The sequence below is a fragment of the Tauraco erythrolophus genome, chromosome 24 (genome assembly GCF_009769465.1).
Source record: "Tauraco erythrolophus isolate bTauEry1 chromosome 24, bTauEry1.pri, whole genome shotgun sequence".
NCBI lineage: Eukaryota > Metazoa > Chordata > Aves > Musophagiformes > Musophagidae > Tauraco > Tauraco erythrolophus.
Window position 1 is genome coordinate 4,260,179 of NC_141488.1, and position 21,083 is coordinate 4,281,261.

Consider the following 21,083-nt stretch of genomic DNA (forward strand, 5'->3'; position numbering starts at 1 on the left):
GAGGGCTGCTGGAAAGCCAGGTGCTGTGTCTCTCCCTGCACCCATGTGCTATTTCATCGATGACTCACGTGTTATTAACAGCCAAGCAATATTCCCAATTCCCTGGAGTTAACCCTTCGCTCATCACTCACAAAAACACAATGTCACAACAAACATCAGTGGTATTATCTACTTTAATTATATTGTATCTACCTGGCTCCGGGAATATTAACATCGGCGGAGGCTTGGAGGGAAGGAGATGGAGAGATGCTCGACGGAGCCATGGGGAGGGTGGTCACGGGGTGCTCAGGGAGCTGGGGGGCAGCTCCCCACTGTCCCAAAAGGTCTCAGTCGCCACTTGCCCTCCTGGCATCCCTGGCCGAGAGGGGACACAGCACCCCAAAAAACGTGGAGGAGAAGGGTGTTACCAAACAGTGGGGAAGTTTCCAGGCCCCAGACAGAGCTTTCACTTAAAAAACCCTAAAAATTAATTAAAAGTAGGGAGATTAAAAAAATAAATGGGGGGGGCTTGGGTGGCTTTGCAGGGGTGCAGGGGTGCTGAGACGGAGAGTGATGAAGTGCAGGTGTGCACCCCAGATGCGGGGGGGGGGGCAGACACAGAGAGCCCCTGCAGCCCCCCCACCCCTAAAGGAGAGGGGGTGCGCAGTGCGGGTGCAACCCGGGAGAGGGCAGCAATGCCCCGCGCATCCCATTGGGACCTCGGGGGGTGGGGGGGGGAGGTTCGGGACCTTCGGTGGTTTGACCCCCCTCCCGCGCTGCTCCCCCCCTCCCTTCCCCTGAAGTATCCCCCTCCCAAACAGCGCGCAACAGAGGCGCACCCGTTTGCGCCCCTCCCTGCGCGCTTCGCAGCGGCGGGGAGGAGAAAGAGGGGCGGGGGGGTTGGGGGGGAGGAAAAGAAGGAGGGGAAAAAAAAAGAGGAGGAGGAGGAGGGAAGGGGGGGGGGGGGGAAGGAAAGGAAGGACTACAAGGCCCGGCATGCCCCGGCGGTGCTGCACGGCTCCCCGGGGTGCCGGATGCTGACCGTGCCGCTGACAGCGGAGCGAAGCAGAACCCGCGGTCCCCGCCGCGAACGGAGAGGAGAGGAGAGAGGGACAGGGCGCGCCTCGCCACCGGCTCCGCTTCCCCCCCACCTCCGCCAAACCTCCCCGCCGCCGCCGCCGCTACCCCCCACCCCGCTTTTATCCCAGCCCCCACAAAGCCGGGAGCGGCAGAAGGCAAGAGCGAGGGAGGAGGAGGTGGAGGAGGAGGAGGGAGGAGGAGGAGGAGGAGGAGGAAGGGGGGAGGCAGCGGCAAGCCAGGGCTCTGCTGCGCTGTGTCTTTTCTTTGCTTTCCGCAGGCGGCGAGCGGCGGAGGCGCAGAGGGGAGGTCGGTTCCCCTCCGCCTCCCGCTCCGCTGCCTTTTGTGTGTGTGTGTGAGAGGCGAAGGGGGGGGGGGAAGGAAAAGAGGAGGAGGAGGAAAAAAAAAAAAAAAAGAGAAAGGCAGAGGGGAGAGAAAAGCCCGGAAAAAAAAAAATAGAGGGGTGGAGGGGGGGGTTGGAGAGGGAAGGAGGAAAGCGGAGAGGAAAGAGCAAGCAGGGGACGGAGGAGGGGGCGGGCTGGCAGGAGCGGAGTTGCCTGGGGAGAATGTGAGCAGGAGGCGCTGGAAATGCTCTCGTTGAAGGTGGCGAGCGGTGCCGAAGGCTCCGGGAGTCCCGCGGCCGGTCAGGAGGTAGCCCCGCCGGACGGCAGGAGCCTCCCCAAGCGGGCGGGCTCCGAGGGGCTCGGAGCGCAGCAGCCGGCGGGTGAGTACCGGGGACCCCCCGCCTTTGTGTGGGGCTGGGAGGCGGGAGGAGGGGGGGGAGCGGAGGAGGAGGGGGGGGAGGACACACGGGACACCCCCTTCGGGTAGAGCGGGGGGGGGTGGTGGGAAGGAGGCGGTGTGTTGTGTCGTCGTCGTCCCCCCCCTCCGCGCCGTCCCCTCCGCTGAAGTTGCGCGGCGAGTTGGTGCCAAATTGCAGGAGTTTAATGGCACTTGGGGCGGGGAGGGGCGTGCGGGGGGCGGCAGGGGGGCCCGGGGCGAGCCCCCGACGGGAGGAGACGGAGGGGGGGGCGAGGGGGGGAGCTGCAATCTCCGCCAGTTCTGCCGCCTCCCCTCGGCCGGCCCCCGTCCCGTGTGTGCGTGTGTGTGTCCCCCCCTCTTCCCCGCCGTCTCCCCGTCCCCCCGGCTGTGTCCCCCCCCCCCCGGCTGCGAGCGCTGAGTGACAGCTGTCAGAGCGGGCTGTGCCCGCTAGAAGGCAGCCCGCCGCCGGAACGGAGCGTGGCAACAACGGCGGGGGTTCACCGGGCTTCCCGGGGGACCGGGGGGGGCCCCCCCGGGCAGAGCATCCCCCCCGCGCCCTTCCCCTGGCAGCCGGGCCCCGGGGAGCGGCGGGCTGGCCCGTGGGGGACAGCGCCGGGGGGGTGGAGGGAAGTGGGAGGGGGGGCGTGGTGGGTGGGTGTAGGTGGCGGGGGGGGGGGTCGCACCCCAGCCCCGCCGGCGAAGTTGCGTGGTCCGCGGTGCGAGCTGTTGTCACTTCGGTGCCTGTCATCCCCCCTCTGATTTGTTTTTATCGATCAGCTGATTTAAATCCATCCCCCCCCCGCTCCCCCGGCGCGGCCCCTCGGTGCTTGCACGGTGACGGGGACCACAAGGGACCGGGGGCTTCAGTGGGGACTGGAGTCACCCCCTCCCCGGGGTCATGCTAACACCGGACCCTCTGCCCACCGCGTTCGGTGTCCCCAAGGCCGGGGCAGGTGGTAGCACCTGGGTCCCCGCTTGTTTATGTGCGGGGGGAGGACGTGGCCCCAGCTGCGACCAGGTGGCCTCGTGCCTCCAGCCCCTCGGCCCGTGGGTGCCAGAAAGAGCCACCAAAAAGCCACGGGCTGGGCTCATTGTGTGCCGCCGCGGACCCCGGCGCGCGGTGGAGTCGCTCCAGATTTATCCTGGCGTGACAGAGAGCAGAAGCGAACCCCCGGGGCGACGGGCACGGATCCTGCCCGCTCGCTTTCGACCCAGGCGCTGGGGGCGCGTGGTCCGAATCGGGGCCCCCCCACCCCATGTTTCCCACCACCACCTCCTTTCCTCGCCGTCCCCCCCCACCCCAGGTGTCCCCTTACACTGGCTTCTCCTGCTGGGCTGAGGAATTTGCAGGGGAGGGTGGTGGTGGTGGTGGTGGGGAGGGGGGGAAGGGGGGCGGGGGGGGCTGGAGAAGGGATGGCGCGGCGCCAAATTCCGCTCTGCCATGTCTCTGTAACCTGAATAGGCCAACTCCATCCCCGGTGCGAGTCCCCCGGGGCTCTGCTGCGCTCCGATGCAGTCAGGCGGGAGGTGGCTTTCACCCGACTGCTGGCCTCCCCCCAAACCCACTCACCCCCCGCCCCCCACAACCCCATCAACCCCAGTCCGGTTCCCTCCCTCCGCCGTCCGGCGAGCGGACGCCAACCGGAGCCACCGCGCACCCGCCGGGAACTGATCCGGCAAGAGGTGGAGATGGCTGGGGGTTTTGGGGGGGGGGGGAATGGGTTTAGAGGCGAAGGGTTTGGCACCGTGGCAGGGACGGGGTAGCCAAGGACGTGGCGGGAGCAGGGCGGCTGGCGGAGGAGAAGCGATGGAAGCCCGTGGAAGGTTACGGGAAGCCCGGGGGGGGCCGGCGCTGCCCTGGCCTCCTTAGCAGAGGCAGCAGAGACCCGGGGCGGGCTATTTCTGCTGAGATCCCGAGGAAAGCTCTGGGAGAATTGTGGGCTTCTATAATAGTGTGTGTCAGCCGAGTGGAAACAGGGCCTTGAAATGCTCCTGCTATTCTCCCGAGTGCTTGGAACCAGCTCTTGGTAACAGGGCAGCGGTGGGGAGGGCTGTTTCCTTCTTCCGGGCTCGTGGTGGGGAGCGGGAGGGCCGGGAGGGGGGTTTTTGCCTGGCGATACGGCAGGGATTCCCCCTCCCAGGGCTGGCGGGCTGGGTGCTGGGCTGCGGCCGGGCTGGCCGGATGCGGGGTGGCCCCTGAATGCGTCGCAGATGTGTGTCCCCCCTCCCTCCGCCACCCGCCGTCCCCTCCCCAGCCTCGCCGCCCACCGAACTTCGGAACTGGGATGCGCCCGTGCGGTCCAGCCGCGGTCCCTGGGGAGCCGGCGATGGCGGGGGGCGGTTTCAGGGTGCAAGGGCTCGGCTGCCAGGAGATGCTTGGCAGACCCCCTCCTCTTGCCGACACGGGGTCCGTGGCGTCACAGCCTGGTTCTCCCACTCCCTGCCGCGTGTCCGTCTGTCCGGGCTGGAGTTGTTCCTACTCGGCCTCGGGGGGTACATGCTGGCGATGCCTTGGCCCGGCGTGTGTGTGGTGTGGGCAGGAATTTGGTCCTGTGGCACCTTCCCCAGGTGCACCCGGGCACTGGGGACCCTTCCTCAGGGGTCTCTGCATGTAGAGAGGGGATGCGGCGATGTGTGCCCAGGGGGTTTGCTCAGCTCTGGGGTGCATCCCAACGGTCCCACCGCTGTGGGTGAGCGTGTCGGCTTCGCACGAGGACCCGGCATCGCACGTGGCTTCGCCTCCCCTCGCACCCACGCCCTGATATGTACCCCGTGCCGCAAACAGTGGCTGGAAAGCTGCGTTTTTATTATTTTTCCTTCAAAATAACACAAGAGGGGAAACAACCGCCGAGGTGCCTGCTGTGAGTTTTTAAGGGGACGTACGGGAGAGGGCTCCGGCGCGCCCGCGGTGGGGTTCGGCGTTGCAAAGCGAAGCAGCTGGTGCTCGGTCGGGGTGTCGCGGGGCTGGGAAGCTCACCCTGACCCCCCGCGCTGGCTGACCTGGGCGCAGGGTGCCGGCGCAGCGGAGCGTGCCGCTCGGCGTGGGTGGGAAGGGGCGAGCGCCAGTCCGTTGCGTGTTGCTTGTTGTTTTTTTTTTTAGCTCTCCATCTTTTTATTATTTTTTTTTCCTTTCTTTCCTTTTTTTTTTTTTTTTTTTCCCTTTCCTTTTTCCCTCCCTCTCTGTGGGTTGAGCGTTGGGGCGACAGACAGGGAAAGTCTGAGCAATGGTCTCCGCGCTGGTGCTGTCTTCAATCACCGCGTCCCAGAATCCCTCGCTCTGGGCCTTCTAGGCACAAGGGCTTACGGCGAAAATCGGCAGCTGCAGCTGCGAGTGAAAGCACAAGAGCCCGGCTGGGTCTTTGGCATCGGCAGGAGAGCGAAAAAGCTGGGGGAGGCGAGGAGAGGAGGGAAAGAAGCGGGGGGGGACGGGGACGGCGGCGTCAGGGAGGATGGGGGGGTTGGAAAATGTGCCCTGTGGTTTTTTTCCAGGCTTGCCACCGAGGGTTGTGTTTCAGAGCATCGGTTCCCGGGCGCGGGAAGAGGCGGAAAAGCGGGGGGCGGGAGGGAGGGGGGGTGCAGAGCGCTGCCTCCGGGGAGCTCATTAAAATCCGTCGGCTCCCCCCTTTCGCTGGCCGAGGGAGGCTGGATATGGAGGGGAAGGAGGGAGGGACGTGCTGGGAAGGAACATGCCTGCGAAGCGGCTGCCCGGTGGGGACAGTTCCCGGCCCAGGCAGGAACGCTGCCCCCGGGGGGGGGCTCACCTGTCGGGGCACGTCGGACGCCCGCGTGCCAGCGCGGCCGGGACAAGGGCGGCTGCGTGCCGGGGACTCCTTCGGCGGCAGCGGGAACCCCCCGACGCCGGCAACGTCGAGCGGGGCTGGGAGGTGCGATGAGCTGCCATGGCAGGAGGGTGCTCGGATGGGGATGCAGGGGGTCTGGGGGGTGCAGGCAGGCAGGAGGGGGTGTTGGCAGGAGGTGTCGGCACGTGCACGGGCAGGGTTCGGTGCGCGGGCAGGGTTTGGTGCACAGGGATAGGGCTGGCACACGGAGCTGGGGGGTGAAGGTGGGTTGGCAGGGACGCGGCACCGTGGCGAAAACACCTCCTAGGCGAAGGGGACAGGGACGGAGAGCGGTGGGGACCCCTCCCCAGTACTAAAGCCCACCCTGAGCAGGCGCGAACGCGGACGAGCGCCGCTGCAGCCTGGCCTGGCGCGATGCGGGGAGACAGGGGAGCGGCGAAATGTGGTATTGATCCTCTCGGAGGGAGAGCGAAGCCGTTCTGGCATCCACCAGCTCCAGCCTCTGCCCTTCCCACTGCTAAACAAGATCCAGGCGGAGGGATCCCATCCCATCCCACCCCATCCCCGCACCGCCGCCGTCCCCGGGGCCCCGAGCCCCGCGCACGCTCTTCGCCTCTTGCTGACTTCAGCGCGCGGCTTGGGCTCGGCGCCTGTACATTCCTCGCGAAACCTGGGCCTAAAATATCTGGAGGAGGACGGAGCGCCTTGGGCGAGGGAGATGAGCTCGGCAGCTGCGGGAGAAGGGGAGGCTGCTCGGCTGGAGGCAACGGGGCCGCCCTGCTCCCCGCCGGCTGCCAGCCCCGCTGGCCCCCTGGGAATTTGCCGGGAATAAATTGAAATCGGTGGCTTGGCTTGGGATGGATGCGCCGGAGCAGAAGCAGAGGAAGGAGAGGAGTGTGGCACCCCATGCATTGCTGGACGAGTGGCATGGGAACTGGGTGACAGGGAGCAGGGTGGCAGGGGAGCAGGGCACAGGATGATAGTGCAGCAGGGCGATGAGACCAGGGTGGCATGGGGACCAGCATGGCATGGGGACCAGAGTATCAGGGGAGCAGGGTGACAGGGAAGCGGGGAGATGAGAACAGTGTGGCAGGGACCAGGGTGGCATGTGGACCAGGGTGGCATGGGGACCAGAGTGTCAGGAGAGCAGAATGGCATGGAGAGCAGGGTGGCATGGTGACAAGACTGTCAGGAGAGCAGAATGGCATGGAGAGCAGGGTGTCAGGGACCAGGTGGCATGGGAAGCAGAGTGTCAGGGTGCAGGGTGGCAGGGGAGTGGGGTGACAGGGAAGCAGGGTGACTGGAGCAGGATGACGGAACCAGGGTGGTAGGAACCAGGCTGGCATGGGCACCGGGCTGGCAGGGAGCAGGATGACAGGGGAACAGGGTAGTATGGTGGCATGGGGAGCAGGGTGTCAGGGACCAGGTGGCATGGAGAGCAGGGTGTCGGGGCGCAGGGTGACGGGAATGGGGTGGCAGGGAGCGAGCTGGAGCTGGGTGGCTGAGGAGGGACAATAAATGCCGAGAGGGAGGTGCCAGGCGGGAGCCGTGTGAGAACCAGTTTGCGAGGTCCAGATTGGCAGCAGATCCTGAACCAGGAGGAGCTGAGCATCCATACGGCCCCTGCCGAGATCAGACGAGACGACAGCGACTCGGTTTGGGGGAAGAAATTGGAGGCGGGGGAAAAGCTTTTTTGCTGAAATGAAATCTGAACCCCGAAGTGGGAGGGAAGTGGAGGTGGGGGGCACGGCTCACTCCACATGGTTATTACTGCTGTTTTCCACCCAGCTGAAAGGAGAATGTAGCTTAATATGGACCCGCGGGGAGGAGAAGCAATCGGGAACGGGGATTTGGCAGGAGGGAGCTGGGAAACAGCGAGAGAGACGTAGAGGTGAGAGTGGCCAGGGCATTGCCCAGGGAGGGGTTCGCAGCCGGCAGGAGAGGACGGAGCGGGGTTGGAACAAGGCGCTATTGTTCTTGGCGAGCGGGGGGCCAGCCCGCGGCCCCCCCAGACCCGCCAAGCTGGCGTGGATGGCTTTCCCGACCGGTTTTCCCGGCAAATTGCCGGCTGGGGAGTGGGAAGAGCTCAGGGCGTTGGGGTGTGCCAAAGGGACTGGCCGGAATTTTGGGGGAGGCGAAAGGGGCGGCGTGGCAGGGCCTGGCGGGGGGGTGTGGGGGTGACGGCAGGTGAGCCGGGGAGGGGAACAGGGATGAGCCGGGGGAATGGGGGGGCGGCGAAGCCGGGGCTCGGTGGCCAGGGGCTGGTGCGGGGATGGGGCTGTGCCAGCGGTGGCGGGGCGAAGCCTGGTGTCCCTTGGCTGGCAGGCGCAGCGGCTGCTCCTCGACGTGTGCGTGGGGCCGGGGAGGGCAAACTGGAGGGGCTTCTTCCCTTTCTGGCCTGGGCACCCCCGTCACCCCACGGTCTGTGTCCCACTGTGATCCCTCTTGGCTCTTGGCATCTCCCTGGCAGCTCTCAGCCCATCGCCGCCATCCCGTGTGCCTCCTTGGTCCCTTGCCCCAGTGCCCGCCATTGCCGCCTTGGCATGTCACCGCTGCCGTCAGTGTTTCGCTTTGTGCCCCCAGCACCGGGCACGGAGGCATTGGCGAGAGCAGTGGCCCCATCCCGCTGCCGGCATCAGCTGCCACGTTGCTGCAGCCGTCGGCTGTCCCCCGGGCCACACCAGTGCTCGGGGACACCCTGGCAGAGTGGGAAGACCGGTGGGGTACATAGAGGCTGGAGGAGGAGGAAGAGGAGGAGGAAGGCAACCCCACAGGGCCTGGGGGCTGTGGCTGGGGAGGGGGCGACGAGGCAGGGGCCAACCTTTGCCCAGCTCAGGGCGAAGCCAGGCTGGAGAGAACCCCCACTCCGAGTGCAGCCCTGGCATTTGCTCCCCATCCCCATTCCCCCCCTCGCAGTTCCCACCTCTCCCATGCTTCCAAGGCGGCGATGCCCCGCAGGCAGCAGAAGCACCTTAGCAAGTGCACACTAAATATTTGAACACGCACAGGTGGCTTTGGGTTTATGGGTGGTTTCGGGTTCGCTGCTGCTCTCACCCTTCCCCAGCCCCATCCCTGGCATCCACCTCTCTGGACCCCCCCCCAGATTTACGGGGTACCCACAGGGGCTTCTCCTCCAAGACAAGGGCGTAATATTTGCTCGGCGGCTCTCACTCGGAATTATTTGCTCTGCTCCGGCATCGCCATGCCACCTCGGGGAGGTGAGTGGCATCATGTGTGTCATGTCACCCCCCTCTCCACCCTCCCCACTCTGACCACACATGGTGGTACCGTGGCATCCAGCTGCCCCATCCTTCATCCCCTCCTCTTCCTCCCAGTCTCAGCACCCTGCAACCGGGCTGGGCGCCCATCGGAGCTGGGAAAAGGTGGCGGGAGGGGGGAGAAAAAAACCATTTCCCTCCCCTCCCCGGCATTCCTTGGGAGTGAAACACAAGAGCTGGCAGGGCATTCCTGCTTTTCTCTGGCCTCCGCTCCTCCGGTGCCGGAACAAAGCCCTCCTGCCTTTCCCGGGAATCCGGGGGGTTTGAAACGGGAGAGGCAGTTTGGTGTGAAATGGCCTTTTCCAATTTATTTTGGGTTTCGGGGGGGGGGGTGGGCCACGGAGAACACACATACATGGGACATAGAGGCGGGCACGGTCGAGGCGGGCACGGTCGCCACGGTCCCGTGGCGTGGGACCGAATGCCCGCCGTGGGACCGTGGCGACCGTGCCCGCCCCATGGCATCTTCCCCAGCGTGGGAGATGCCGGAGGGTTGGCCGCTGGCCCTTGGCTGGGCTTCATGTGTGTCCCCCCCCATCATCTTGCTGCCATCGTATTGCTATGGAAACCGAGCTTCGGAGAGGACCGCTCCAATCCCAGTTTGAGCCCAGTTTGAGCCCCAATTTGGCCTTAACTCTCCCATCCGCCCCATCCGTGACAATATATCGCCACCGTCGTCATCCCAGAGATGATGTATCCCAAAGGGACATCACGGTCCGACACCCCCACCCTGCAGAACAAAGCCCCCCCCTCCTCCTTTTTTACTTCTCCCCACCGCCTCCGGTGAAACAAACCCCTTGTCGGAGCGCAGTCCCCGACAGCGAAGGTTATTTTAATGGATGCATTACTTTAAACGAACCCTCCGCCATCTGTTCCACCCCCTAATTACGCATGCAAAAAAATAAAAAAAAAAAAAAAGCCCATTTCACAGCCAGTGCAGGAGAAAGTAAAGATATAAGTGATTTAAATGCGTGTATCCGCAGCTCCGCCGGCAGCTGGGCTGGGTCGTACTCCTCGCTCTTCATCCCGGCTGCCAGGAGGGCCAGGCAAGTTGCAGGCAAGAAGGCAAAAAGGATGGTCCTCCTGGTTCTGGCAATTGCCGAAACCTCGGGATGGTGCCCATGGTGCTGGACGGTGGGTGAGGGAAGGTGATCGTGCTGCCGGATGGTGGGTGTGGGATGGTGCCCATGCTGCTGGACGGTGGGCGCGGGATGGTGATTGTGCTGCCGGACAGTGGGTGGTGCGGGATGGTGTCTGTGCTGCGGACGGTGGCTGTGAGATGGTGCCCGTGCTGCTGGATGGTGGGTGCAGGATGGTACCCGTGCTGCTGGATGGTGGGTGCAGGATGGTGACGGTTCTGCCGAACAATGGGTGCAGGATGGTGATCGTGCTGCTGGACGGTGGGTGCGGGATGGTGCCCGTGCTGCCAGATGGTGGGTGCGGGATAATGACGGTTCTGCCAGATGATGGGTGCAGGATGGTGATCATACTGCTGGACGGTGGGTGGTGCGGGATGGTGCCATGCTGCCGGACGGTGGGTGCGGGATGGTGCCCATGCTGCTGGATGGTGGGTGCGGGATGGTGCCCGTGCTGCTGGATGGTGGGTGTGGGATGGTGCCCATGCTGCCGGATGGTGGGTGCGGGATGGTGCCTGTGCTGCTGGACAGTGGGTGTGGGATGGTGCTTGTGCTGCTGGATGGTGGGTGCGGGATGGTGCCTGTGCTGCTGGATGGTGGGTGCAGGATGGTGCCCATGCTGCCGGACGGTGGGTGCTGGCAGCAATTGGAGTTTAGTGGCTACACGTCCCCCCCCATTTGCTGTTGCCTTTCTCTGCCCCCCCGAAGGTTAGCTCTGCCCGCTGGCTGCCAGCCTCGGCAGCGTGGTGGCGGCTGAGCCTTCGAAGCGAAGGGACACGCCGTCGTCCCCCGGGCTGCCGCGGTGCATGGCGGGGGTTTGGGGGGGAGCACCCTCGGCTTGGCCGGGCTCCTCACCCTGTCGCTCTTCGGTGACGGCTCACGCTGGCGGGGGGGTCCCGCGGTGCCGGCTCTGGGTGTGCGTAGCCCCCGGGTGACACTGGGGCCCTTGTCCCCTGGAAGAGGGGATGGGGGGGGCTTTGCTCCCCCCCCGGGCTGTGCTTAGGGGTGCGGGGCTGTTTCCCAAGCAGCAGTGGTGTGTCCATAATCCATCCCAAAATCCAGGGACCCTGGGCTCCAAGTGCCCCCCGGTGATGTTTGACCCCGGGTGTCTGTCCCTCAGGGCTGTGGGGGGTGAGAGTGGGGTGGGGGGGATCTGGAAAAGCCCCCCCTGGAGAGACAGAGCCTGTGGGTGTTTGAAAACCCCTGGTTTTAAGTCAGCATCCTGGTTTGGGGAGTCCAGCCGTGGCGGGGGCACTCTGGCACCATGGTGCAGGTCCAGCTGCTGTCCCCCTCAGCGTGACTCAGTTTCCCCATCCCCAGCACAAACCCTCTCCTTACGCCACTACCCATGGGACTGGGATGGGTGACCAACATGGCTTCAACTGACCCCCATGCTGACAACGCTGACCCCCACCACGACCACCGTAGTGGGGCCACCACCCGACGCCGAAGCCGACTGCAGTCCTGGGTGCCGGCATTTCATCCCCCCCTGCTCCTTGCCTTCTCCCTCCGTCTCCCTCTCTCCGTGCCTGACTGCAGCAGATGCGCCAGCTCTGCAGGAAGAGGGAATTAAGTTGGGCTGGAGGAATTTTAAAGATTGCTGCAGGCCTGAGGGTCTCGGATCCCCCCGCGGAGCTGGGCAGTCATGCAGAATTAATCCTATCGGCAGCCTGGCTCGGCTTCAGCCGGTGCAGAGCTCCAGGAGAGCGCGGGGGGCGATGCCGGGGGCGGCTCGGTGAGCCCCGCTGCCTCTCGGCGCCGATGAGAAATTAATAATGAAAAATTAAAAGCCCCCGACTCAGCCTTCTCGCCTTCCCCCCCCCACTTCCACTCCACCCCAGCCCGGAGGTGGGACTCGCAGCGGGGGGAGGAGGCGAAAGGATTCTGCAAAGCTTAAGGAAAACCTGTTTGCCGGAGCAAACCGAGCCCAGTGGTGCCAAGCGGATGCCGGGGCTGCATCCTGCTCTGGGTAGATGGTGCCGTGGTATGGCCAGGACTGTCCTGGGTGGAATGGGCGGGCTGGGTCTTGGGTGAGGGTACCCGTTTGCTGGCCATCACCCAAACCCATCCGCAATGGGCTTGTGCGGTGGCAGGAGGCGGCTCAGGGTGCCAAGGCGGCGCGGGGGACACAAGGACGCACTGAATGTCCCCACGGGGACGCCAGGGTGGCATCTGGGCACCCCATGGCTCTGCCAGCCCCATGGGCAGCCTTGTCTCTGTTGTCCCTCCCAGCCGCCGGGGCTGCGGTGCCACCATGCCAGCAGGCTCGGTGGCTGCGTGACGCCGGGCAGGGTGGCCCGCGAGGGCTCTGCAGCTGCTGCCGAGGCCTCTGCTCCTCCGGTTTATAAATAATGCAGTGCCGAGGCGTGTTGGCAGCGCCATGCACACGCCTGCAGCCCCGGCACGGCGGCGGGCGCTTTGGGGGCGAGCGGCGGGTGTTGTCACCCTGTCTGGGTGACACCGAGCCACGCCGTGCCAGTGGGGAGGAGGTGAGCCTCAGTGTCCCTGCACCCCTTTGCTCCCCATGCCATCCCCCAGCCCCACGTGCCCGGGGTGGGTGTTGGCGGTGGTGGATGCCCGCGGTGACCCCACGCGCGGGGACGTCCCCGCGTCTCGTGGCGGTGGCGCCGATGGCGGCGCGCAGCTTGCACGGTTGCCATGGCGATGTGCTGCTAACGAACCCGAGTAAACATTAACGAGGGAGAGCCCCATGCCGGGTGGGTGGGAGGGTGGGGGGCCCCGGGGCCCCAGGCAGCCTACAGGACTGGGTGCTGGGATGGGGGTCGTGGGGTCATCCATGTGTCTTAGGGCGCATGTGGGAGCATCGTTCCGGACACCTGGGTCCCCTCCGGGTGCTGCATGAGGCTGCGTGTTCATGGCCAGAGTGGGAGCTCTGGGTGCTGGGCAGGGTCCTTGGAGACAGGGTGCCGGGATCCCCTCCCCAGCTTGAGGATGCCCATGGTGGGAAAATCCCAACCCCGAGGACTCAGGAGTCCTGTCCCACCTCCGCACGGACACTGGTGCAGCGCATGGCACCGCTGTCCAGCACCAGCCACCATCGCTCTCCCCGTGCAGCACCCGTGGGTGCAGGTGTGTGAGGGGGGGATGCAGCCACAGCCGGGTTCCCCCTGGGGCTGGTGGGGAGCTCGGGGTGCTCCTGGCAGCAGGTGCCGCGCCGCCCCGCCACCGCTGCTGCCCGCGCTTGTCACCATGACTCGACTCCCCCCATCCCTCCTTTTCCCCTCTCTGGCCATGCCGGCACAGAGACCCACACCGTGGTTTGGGTGGGGGTCAGGGTGGGGGTCAGCCCTCCGCACCAGTAGCCCCCCCAAGCCCATGGTCCCCTCCAGCGTTTAATGGCGCTGCAGCTCATTAAACAGAGGTGCAGGTGCCCCGGGTACCTTCCTTCTCCCGGAGGGCCCTTAATGAGCGGCTGCTAACGAGCTCCCACGCTCCCCCCTCGCCTCCCCAACCCCAGGAAGAGGCTCATTGCTGAGCAGGCACCCGGCAGCGATGCACGGGCTCCTTTCGGGGGGACTCGAAGGGGTCGAGTGACCCCCACGTCCGTTGTCCCTTTGCCGTGGCCTTTGCGCCGTGCGCGTGGGTCCCGCGTCACCGTCACTGTGCCGGTGCCAGGTGGTCACCCAGCTTGGTGTTGGGGAGCACCGCCGGCTTGTGCAGCCCTTGTGGCCCCGTTATCTGTCAGCCCAAGAGTGGGCACTGGTGGCACAGCAGCTGCCTGCCCGCAGAGCACCGTACCTGGGGAGGGGGCTGAAGGCTGGCACCGGCCTTCCAGGCAAGCGCAGACATGGCAGCGCCACGTGTCGCCCGGCTCCTCAGTGCGGGGCTGCTGAGGGATTTGCATCACGGGCACCTGGTGCCCTGTGCCTCAGTTTCCCCTCCCAGGGACGCAGCACCCTTGGCAGTAGGTGCCGGGGCTGGGCGGGCACGTGGGGACGCAGGTTGAGGCTCATGTTGGTCCCCCAGCCCCATTTTTGTCCCCGTAGTCACGTTGTACAAAGCCACCCGACACTTGGGGAGCCCTCCTTGGCTCTGTCTGCACTGGGGGGCTCTGGGAGGGGGGGTTGGTCGAGGGTCTGTGGCTCCTGTGTAGCCCAAAACCAACCCAGTGGCACTGATGCGGTGCAGGGATGCGTATCTGCGGGTACCCTGGAGGAGCGGGGCTGGGGGCTGCCTGGCTGGGGGGAACCTTTCGGCTCATCCCCCTCCTTTGGGGTCCCCCAGCTCCCCGCCAAAGGGAGCCCTAATCCTCCGTGCCATGGTGCCCGGCTCGGCGGTGGCTAATTGCGGTGTCCCCAGCTGAGGATTACGGTTTAAAGCGGGGAAGGAGCAGCGGGAGCAGATGAGCTCCCGAGCAACAAAGCTCCCGTTTCCCTGCAAAGCGACTTTTATTAGGGGTGTAATTAAAAGCTGACAGGAGGGGAAAAATCACGGGGATGGTCGGGGCGAGGGATGAAGCCACCCCAAGGTCCCCGGTCCCCGCCTCCACCCTACCCCAGGCGTCCGACCCGCCAGCCCCCCAGCCCGACCGCAGCGTTTCTGGCAGGGCAGGAGGCAGCGAGGTGCTGGGTTGGCGGAGGAAATCCAAACTCTGCCCCTATGAAAGGGGCTTTGTGTGCCCGGGAAGGAGCAGCCCTCCTCCTTTTTCTCCTCCTCCTCCTCCTTCTCCCCGTCTGCGGGGCCGCTTTCCTGCCTGGGGGTGGCTTTGCTGTGGGTGCTGGAGGGAAACTGAGGCACAGGACAGCACAGCAGCCCCGTGGCCTCGTGTCCTGCTTGGGCTCCCGCAAGGGCTTTTCTCCGTCGCTCACACCCGTGGCATCGGCAGGGACCACATGCTGCGGGTGAGCCGGTCCCTGGGGATGCGCTGGGCTCTCCCGTGGGTGCCCCAGGCAGTGCCACCCCTGTGGGGTCCCTGGGATGTGTCCTCCCCGCTGGGAGTGAGGAAGGAACCATGGGGACACAGGGACACCACAGGGACAGAGGGATGTTATTCCCTGTCCTCTTCGTGCCACCATGATTGCCCTTCCCACAGCACCCAGCGCTGCCATCTGCCTCAGTTTCCCTTTCCCTCCTTGTGAGCACCGTGACTGCCGTCCGGCATGGTGGGACCCCACATCACCCTGGTGGGGTTCAACCCACCTCGGTGACCCCAGCTGCTGCCATGGACGTGGCTGAGGTGCCCTGGGAAGGGGACACGTTGCATCACCCAGTATTTTGCGCATCCCTGGGCAGACGCTCTCAGGAATGTTCCTCCTGCACTGGTAGGGTCCCGTTGTAGGGAGGAGAGTGGGTGCAGGCAGGGACACCCCCAACTGGGTGCTGGCCCACCAACTGCCTTGCCCTGGCCCCGGCCCCGGCCCCAGCGAGTGGCGGGGGGCTTGTTCTCCGCCTGGACAGGAAGACGAATGAATTCCATTACGGGATCGCGATTTTATTCCACGTGTCAGGGAGCCTGAGATTAACTTGCTCACCAGGCTGTGACAAACCCAGACACCCACGTGCACGCGCTCGGGCGCGGGGGCTTCTCATGCTCGTCGGGCATGGAGCTGCCCGAGACCCCGCTGTGCCCCCCAGGGCAGGCAGGGCCATGCCCGTCGCCACTGCCACTGGTCAGGAGCCCTCCCAGCACCTGGGGAGGGGGGCACTGGCCAAGGTGGGGGAACATGGCGCTGCCACCGTGTTGTCCCCTGTCCTCAAGGTCCTTCGGCCACGCAAGGATGCGTGTCTTGCAGCCAGGTGAGGGGCGAAGCATCGTCCTGGTACAGCTCCCCTGCAGCCGGGCACTGTGTCACGGTGCCAAAAATAAGGATGGGAGGAAGGTGGGAAGGGGGACACGGGGGTTCAGGGGACATGTTGTGAGTTCTGGGGACATGCCAAGGCCAACGGATTGCTCTCATCACACCCCAGCTGAGCGGCTGCCCACCCTGGGAGAGCGTGTCGGGGCCAAGCGTCCACGTCGGAGCTGTGCCGTGCTGTGCCGTGTTGTGCCGTGCCGTGTTGTGCCGTGCCGTGTTGTGCCGTGCCGTGTTGTGCCATGCCGTGTTGTGCCGTGCCGTGTTGTGCCGTGCTGCGGGGCCGGCTGCTCTCCCCTCGCCGCCCCCCCTGCGCGGGCGCAGGCAGCTGGCTCTGTTTGCTGGAGGCTTTGCGCATTCCAGTTCGTGGGTCACTCGCCTTCGAAACCTCTCCGGGGACGGAGGCAGTTGGGAGCCGTAACAAACAACCCAAGGGCTCCGATGACGCCCGCGCCCGGCGCTGCCTGCAAGCACTGGGGGGGCAGGGGTGGCCCTGGGAGACAGCCCCCCACCCCCCTGGGGTGCAGAGAGGAGGTTTGGGGTGGTGCTGGGAGCTTCCCAGAAAAATAACTGGGGAGGGGGGGGACACATTGAGCGCGGCTCTTCACAGGACGTGGGGGCGATGGCTTTTTGGGGAGCGGTGGGGCGCGCAGGAGGGATGCTGCAGTCCCCTTTGCTTATGGGGTGTCAGGGTTGGGGTGCGCAGTGGGGTGCAGGCAGCGGGGTGTCATCCGGGATCCATATGGGGAGGAGTGGGGGAGCTGGTGGGGCACAGGGCGGGCACGAAGGCAGCGCAGGCAGCGGGCAGCGAGCTGCTGGGGCTTGCTCAGGGCTGGTTAATGTGTCCTGGAATGTGTCGGAGCCGTCCCAGGGAGATGGAGGGTCCGAGGCAGCGGCGGTGGCTCGGGGGGCTGCGGGGAGGCTGGGTGACGTGGGGAAGGTCAGCCTTGGCCAGATGCAGCCACTCCACCCTCCTCCAGTGCTTTGCACATTAATGCAAATGCACTGGCCTGAGTGGTTCATTAGCAGCATGTGGAATGGAATAATGCATCCGCATCCCATTAGCCTAATGAAAAAAAGGGAGCCGGCACCTGGAACAAAGCTGCCGACTCTTGGCTAGTGCTCTGGCTCGGCCATGCTGGGCCGTGGGGGCCCCCCCTTTCCCTTCCCCTCCCTTCCCGTCCCTTCTCTTCCCTCTGCCGTCGCCTGCCCGGTCCTCCCAGTCCTCTGAGCATCCTCGCACCCAGCACCGCGTAAGTGGGGGACACACACCCCATCCTTGGGCTGTCACCATGGCAGGGTACAACCCCAAAGTGAGGACCCCAGGGTGGACCGAACCGCTCCCAGCATCACCCCCGCTGCATCCCAGGGTGGTGAGACGGGGAGGACACAGCCCCCCCCCCCCCCCCCCCCGAAAACCGGGAGTGCTGCAGAGGCGCTGGCCGGGCGACGAGATGCCCCCACGTCCCTGGGGCTGGGAGCTGGGAGCCTGAAGGATTAGAGGAAACATTGCCAACCAAACCAGGCTGTGCCGGAACCAATTAGCCTCCAGCAGGCAGAGTTTCAGATGCTGTTATTTCTGCCTCTTTCTCTTTTCTCTCCCTCCTTCTGGCTCCCCCTTTCCCCCCTCCCGGCCCTCCCCAGCCCCTCCTGCCCGCCCCCAGCATCTCTCCTCTCGCCATTCCTCTCCGTGTCGGAGCTTGTTTTTTGGGCACTGGCTCCGGAGTGAGTCATGCCGCGCGTAGGGGATTTTAAAAGCTTTCTGCTGTCGCTGGGAAGCCGGTTTGGGCTGCTCCGACGCTGGGGGTGGAGCGCGATGCTTCGCAGACAAACCCTTGTCTGGGGAACCCAAAAAAAAAAAATTTATTAAAAAAAAATAATAATAATAATAAAAATCCCCCACCCTGCTGCCTGAAGCCCCGGGGTCCCACAGGGCCCCCACTTTGCCGGGGTCGGTTTGGTCACCCCAGCCAGCAGTTGAGTCACAGCCGAAACTTTCGAGCCGTTGGAGCTTCCTCCGCCGGGGCCCCTCTCCGAGGAAGTGGTCTGCCGGGGCGTCGAGCCCGGTGGGGCGGTTGCCCTGGCCCCGGCGATGCAGCACGCAGGCGCGGGCGGCCGGCGCTGGAGGTTGAAGCGTGGGAGATTTTCCCCCCCCCCTCCCCTTTTCACTCCCTCCCTCCTTCCCTCTACCACCGCCTCCGCCAGCCCCGCTGCCAAACCCGGCTTGGGGGGGCCCTTCGGCACGACCCTCCTGCCGGTCCGCAGCTGGCCTCGGTTTCCCCCCTCCCTCTCTTCATCCTCCTCCTCCTCCTCCTCCTCGCCTTGAGCTGTGCTGCTGAGGGACTGCAGCTCCCGTGGATCAGGAGGAGATTTAGGTCAAGCGCTCGACTGAGTCGAAACAGCCATCTGTGTGCAGAGGAAACCGGCCACCCAGAGCCCCCGGCGTGGTTGGCCCGGCATCGCCGCCAGGTCCCGGCACCGCCAGCACCCACTGAACCCCGCGGCCGGGCGCACGGGCTGCCTTTGTCTCCAGCAAGGGGAAAAAAACTCACCCAACAAATAAAAAAATGGGGGGAAAAAAAAAATTAAAATCCCCCTGCCCACCCTTTCCGTCACCCCCCCACTCTGCCGCGGGCATCGCCGCCGAGCGCCAGGAAGTTTGGCACGGAGCGGCCGTGGCAGCGCTCCAAGGTCGCCCTGACACGCCGCGGGAAGGTGTGTGCCCGGGGAGGGAGGCCGGTGCGAGCCGGGCTGGGGATGTGGGTGCCGAGGGCCGGAGCCGGCGGCGGGCGCCCGTGGTGCGGGCAGGGCGGGAGGCGCGGGCAGGAGCGCGGCGCTGGCTGCCTGCCCGGAGCCCGGACTCCTGGGTTCCTGCAGGAACAGGGTGGAGCGGGAGGAGACCGGGGAGCTGGTGTCATCCCGGCCACGGCGAGGGGAAGCGTTTCCCTCCCCAGCTGGGTGAGGGGCTGCGCAGGGACCGTGGCATGCGGAGCTCCTGCATGTGTGCCGCCGTGCCTCAGTTTCCCCAGGTGGAGTACTGCCTGCAGAGCAGCCCGGTGCCGGCAGCACAGCAGGGCAGCCCAGTGAGGTGGGGAGCCCCGGGTGCCCCTTTGCACCCCATGTTGGGATGGGGGCGGTGGCAGCCCCTCCTGCTCTCCACCTGCCGGCTTCTTCTCGCTTTCTCCATTTCCTTCCGGAGCCTTTTTTCACTCGCCGGTGTCTCTGTCGCTGCGCCTGTGCACACACCCATGCGCGGGGAGAGGAAACGCCGCCGGTGCCGTGGGAGGGCCGGCGCGCGCCGGACGGGACTTCCCGCCGCGGTCGGTTCGACACACCCCAACCGTGCAACGAGTTGTGCCTGGTCTCGGGCTGGAGCTCGACCGGGCACGGGGATGCTCCCCGGCACCTTGCCCCGTCTGCTGCCATCCCGGTGCTCTGCCTGTGCCACGCCGGGGCCCTCGGGAACCCGTCGATCTGCCCGTCGTGCTTGGTAAGGAGCTTTGCCCGCAGCCTGTTTGCTCGGTAATCCCGCCTTGGCCGGGGGGATTACGCCTGGGGAGAGCTGTGGGGGTCCGGGGCGGGCAGCCGGCTTTTGGAGGTCGGGATTTCCCTCGGTGCAGCGGGTTTTGGCTGGGACAGTGACAGGGACATCCGCGCCGGAGCGGGTCCCACCAACCGGGGACCACCAGGAGCCTGGCAGCCTGGTGCCAAGCCATGCCAGGGCTGGTGGTGGTGCTTGCCTCTGGCGTGCCCACAGCAGCGTGCCCACATCCTTCGCCTGCATCCCTCCATCACCGTGGCGCGCTGGCATGGCCACATGCAGGCACGTGCGGGCAGTGACGAGACGAGGCGGCTGCGAGCAGGGACGCGCGGGCAGCGTGCAGAGGTGTCCAGCATGGGGACGCAGGAGCTGGGCTCGGGGACCAGCTGTGATCGGGGGTCCCAACCTGGCTTCCCCACAGCCCCCAGTCCCTGGGGGGGCTCGGAGGGGGCTGGTGGATGCCGGGAGCTCGGCGGTTCTTTATGGTCTCAGAGGGCTCCATTAATTCTTTAAATATCCAGCCTTTCCAGGTGGGTTTTGTTGAAAATTAATTTCCGGAGCTATTTTAATTTTGCTGTATTTAATTTGCTGTTTATTTTAATTAATTAACGTCGGGAAAATCTCTTCTCCTGAGCATCCTGCAGCCGTCTGGGGTGGCTGCACCCGGGAGATGAGAGCAAGGGGGTGTCGCGGGTGTGAAGGGCACCGGCGAGGAGGGAGCCTGGCCCCCACGATGTCCCCCCGGCTCTGCCACACCTGCCTGGGCGAACGGGCTGGTGGCACCCGCCTGCTCACCAGGATGGGCACAGGGAGGTGGCAAGCTGAGTCTCTTCACAGCTCCGTCCTTGGCTCCAGGGCTTGTGCCAGGGTTTGCTGCCAGCTCCCCAGGTTGGTCGTTTCATCTGGCTGAGAGATGGCTGGGGTGCAGCCACCTTCCTCCTCCTCCTCCTCCTCTCCCTCCCATGGCAGGGGACCTGGGGATCTGGTGCCCATGGAGATGCAATGTGTGGTGGTACAGCTGTGCCATGCCATGGCATGCTGTGCTGTACCATGCCATGCCATGCCATGCCATGCTGTGCCACACCATGCAGTGCCAAGCATGGAGCTGTTTTGACCCACACCCACGCAGAGGGGCTGACCTCAACCTCACGCTCCCGTCCCGCATCCCACCCACCCCACTGCTCGATGCTCCAGCCCCAGGACTGGCCGGGCGCCTACGAGGGGGTCCCTGGAGGAAGGTGGGTGAGGAAGGGGAAGGAATGGAGCCGCCTTCCTCCAGATCAAGGCCTCTGCTCTCTCGCATGTCTAGACGCTGCCACACACACCTAATGTGGTTCTTGGCAGGAGCCGCGGCTGCTCTCTCGAGGTTAATTGCTGCGCTCCGAGCTCTGCAGACAGATCGCCCGGCTCCATGTTCCCCCCCCGGGACACCCGCCTCGCCCAGCCCCTGCCTTGACTGTGCCCCCCGGGGATGCTCGGACCCCCCCGGGGATGCTCAGACCCCCTCAGGGTAGAGAAGCAGATGGGGGATGCAGAGAGGGTGCTGCGGTGCCCAGCCAGGCAGTTTGGGGTGCAGGACCGAGCGATGAGGGAGGGTGCCCTGGTTTTGGGGAGCAGGCAGGGATGGAGGAAAGGTGCTGGCGGTGCTTTGTAAGGGGCGACGGCGGCTCCGGGGGTTTCTGGAGTGGGAGCAGGAG

The 21,083-nt window shown here is 65.5% G+C and overlaps 1 protein-coding gene across 2 annotated transcripts in view; it reads left to right on the top strand.

Moving 5' to 3' along the window:
* Positions 1-1,644: 1,644 nt before the first annotated feature.
* AHDC1 (AT-hook DNA binding motif containing 1) overlaps positions 1,645-21,083 on the top strand; it is a 51,222-nt gene continuing 31,783 nt past the window's right edge. Inside the window, exon 1 of one of the 2 annotated variants that reach the window (XM_086626232.1) lies at positions 1,645-1,780. In XM_086626232.1, the coding sequence (XP_086482358.1) occupies positions 1,645-1,780 (136 nt within the window). Of the gene's footprint in view, positions 1,781-7,319; positions 7,510-21,083 lie in introns of those variants that run through there. The other variant, XM_086626231.1, reaches the window with a different exon arrangement.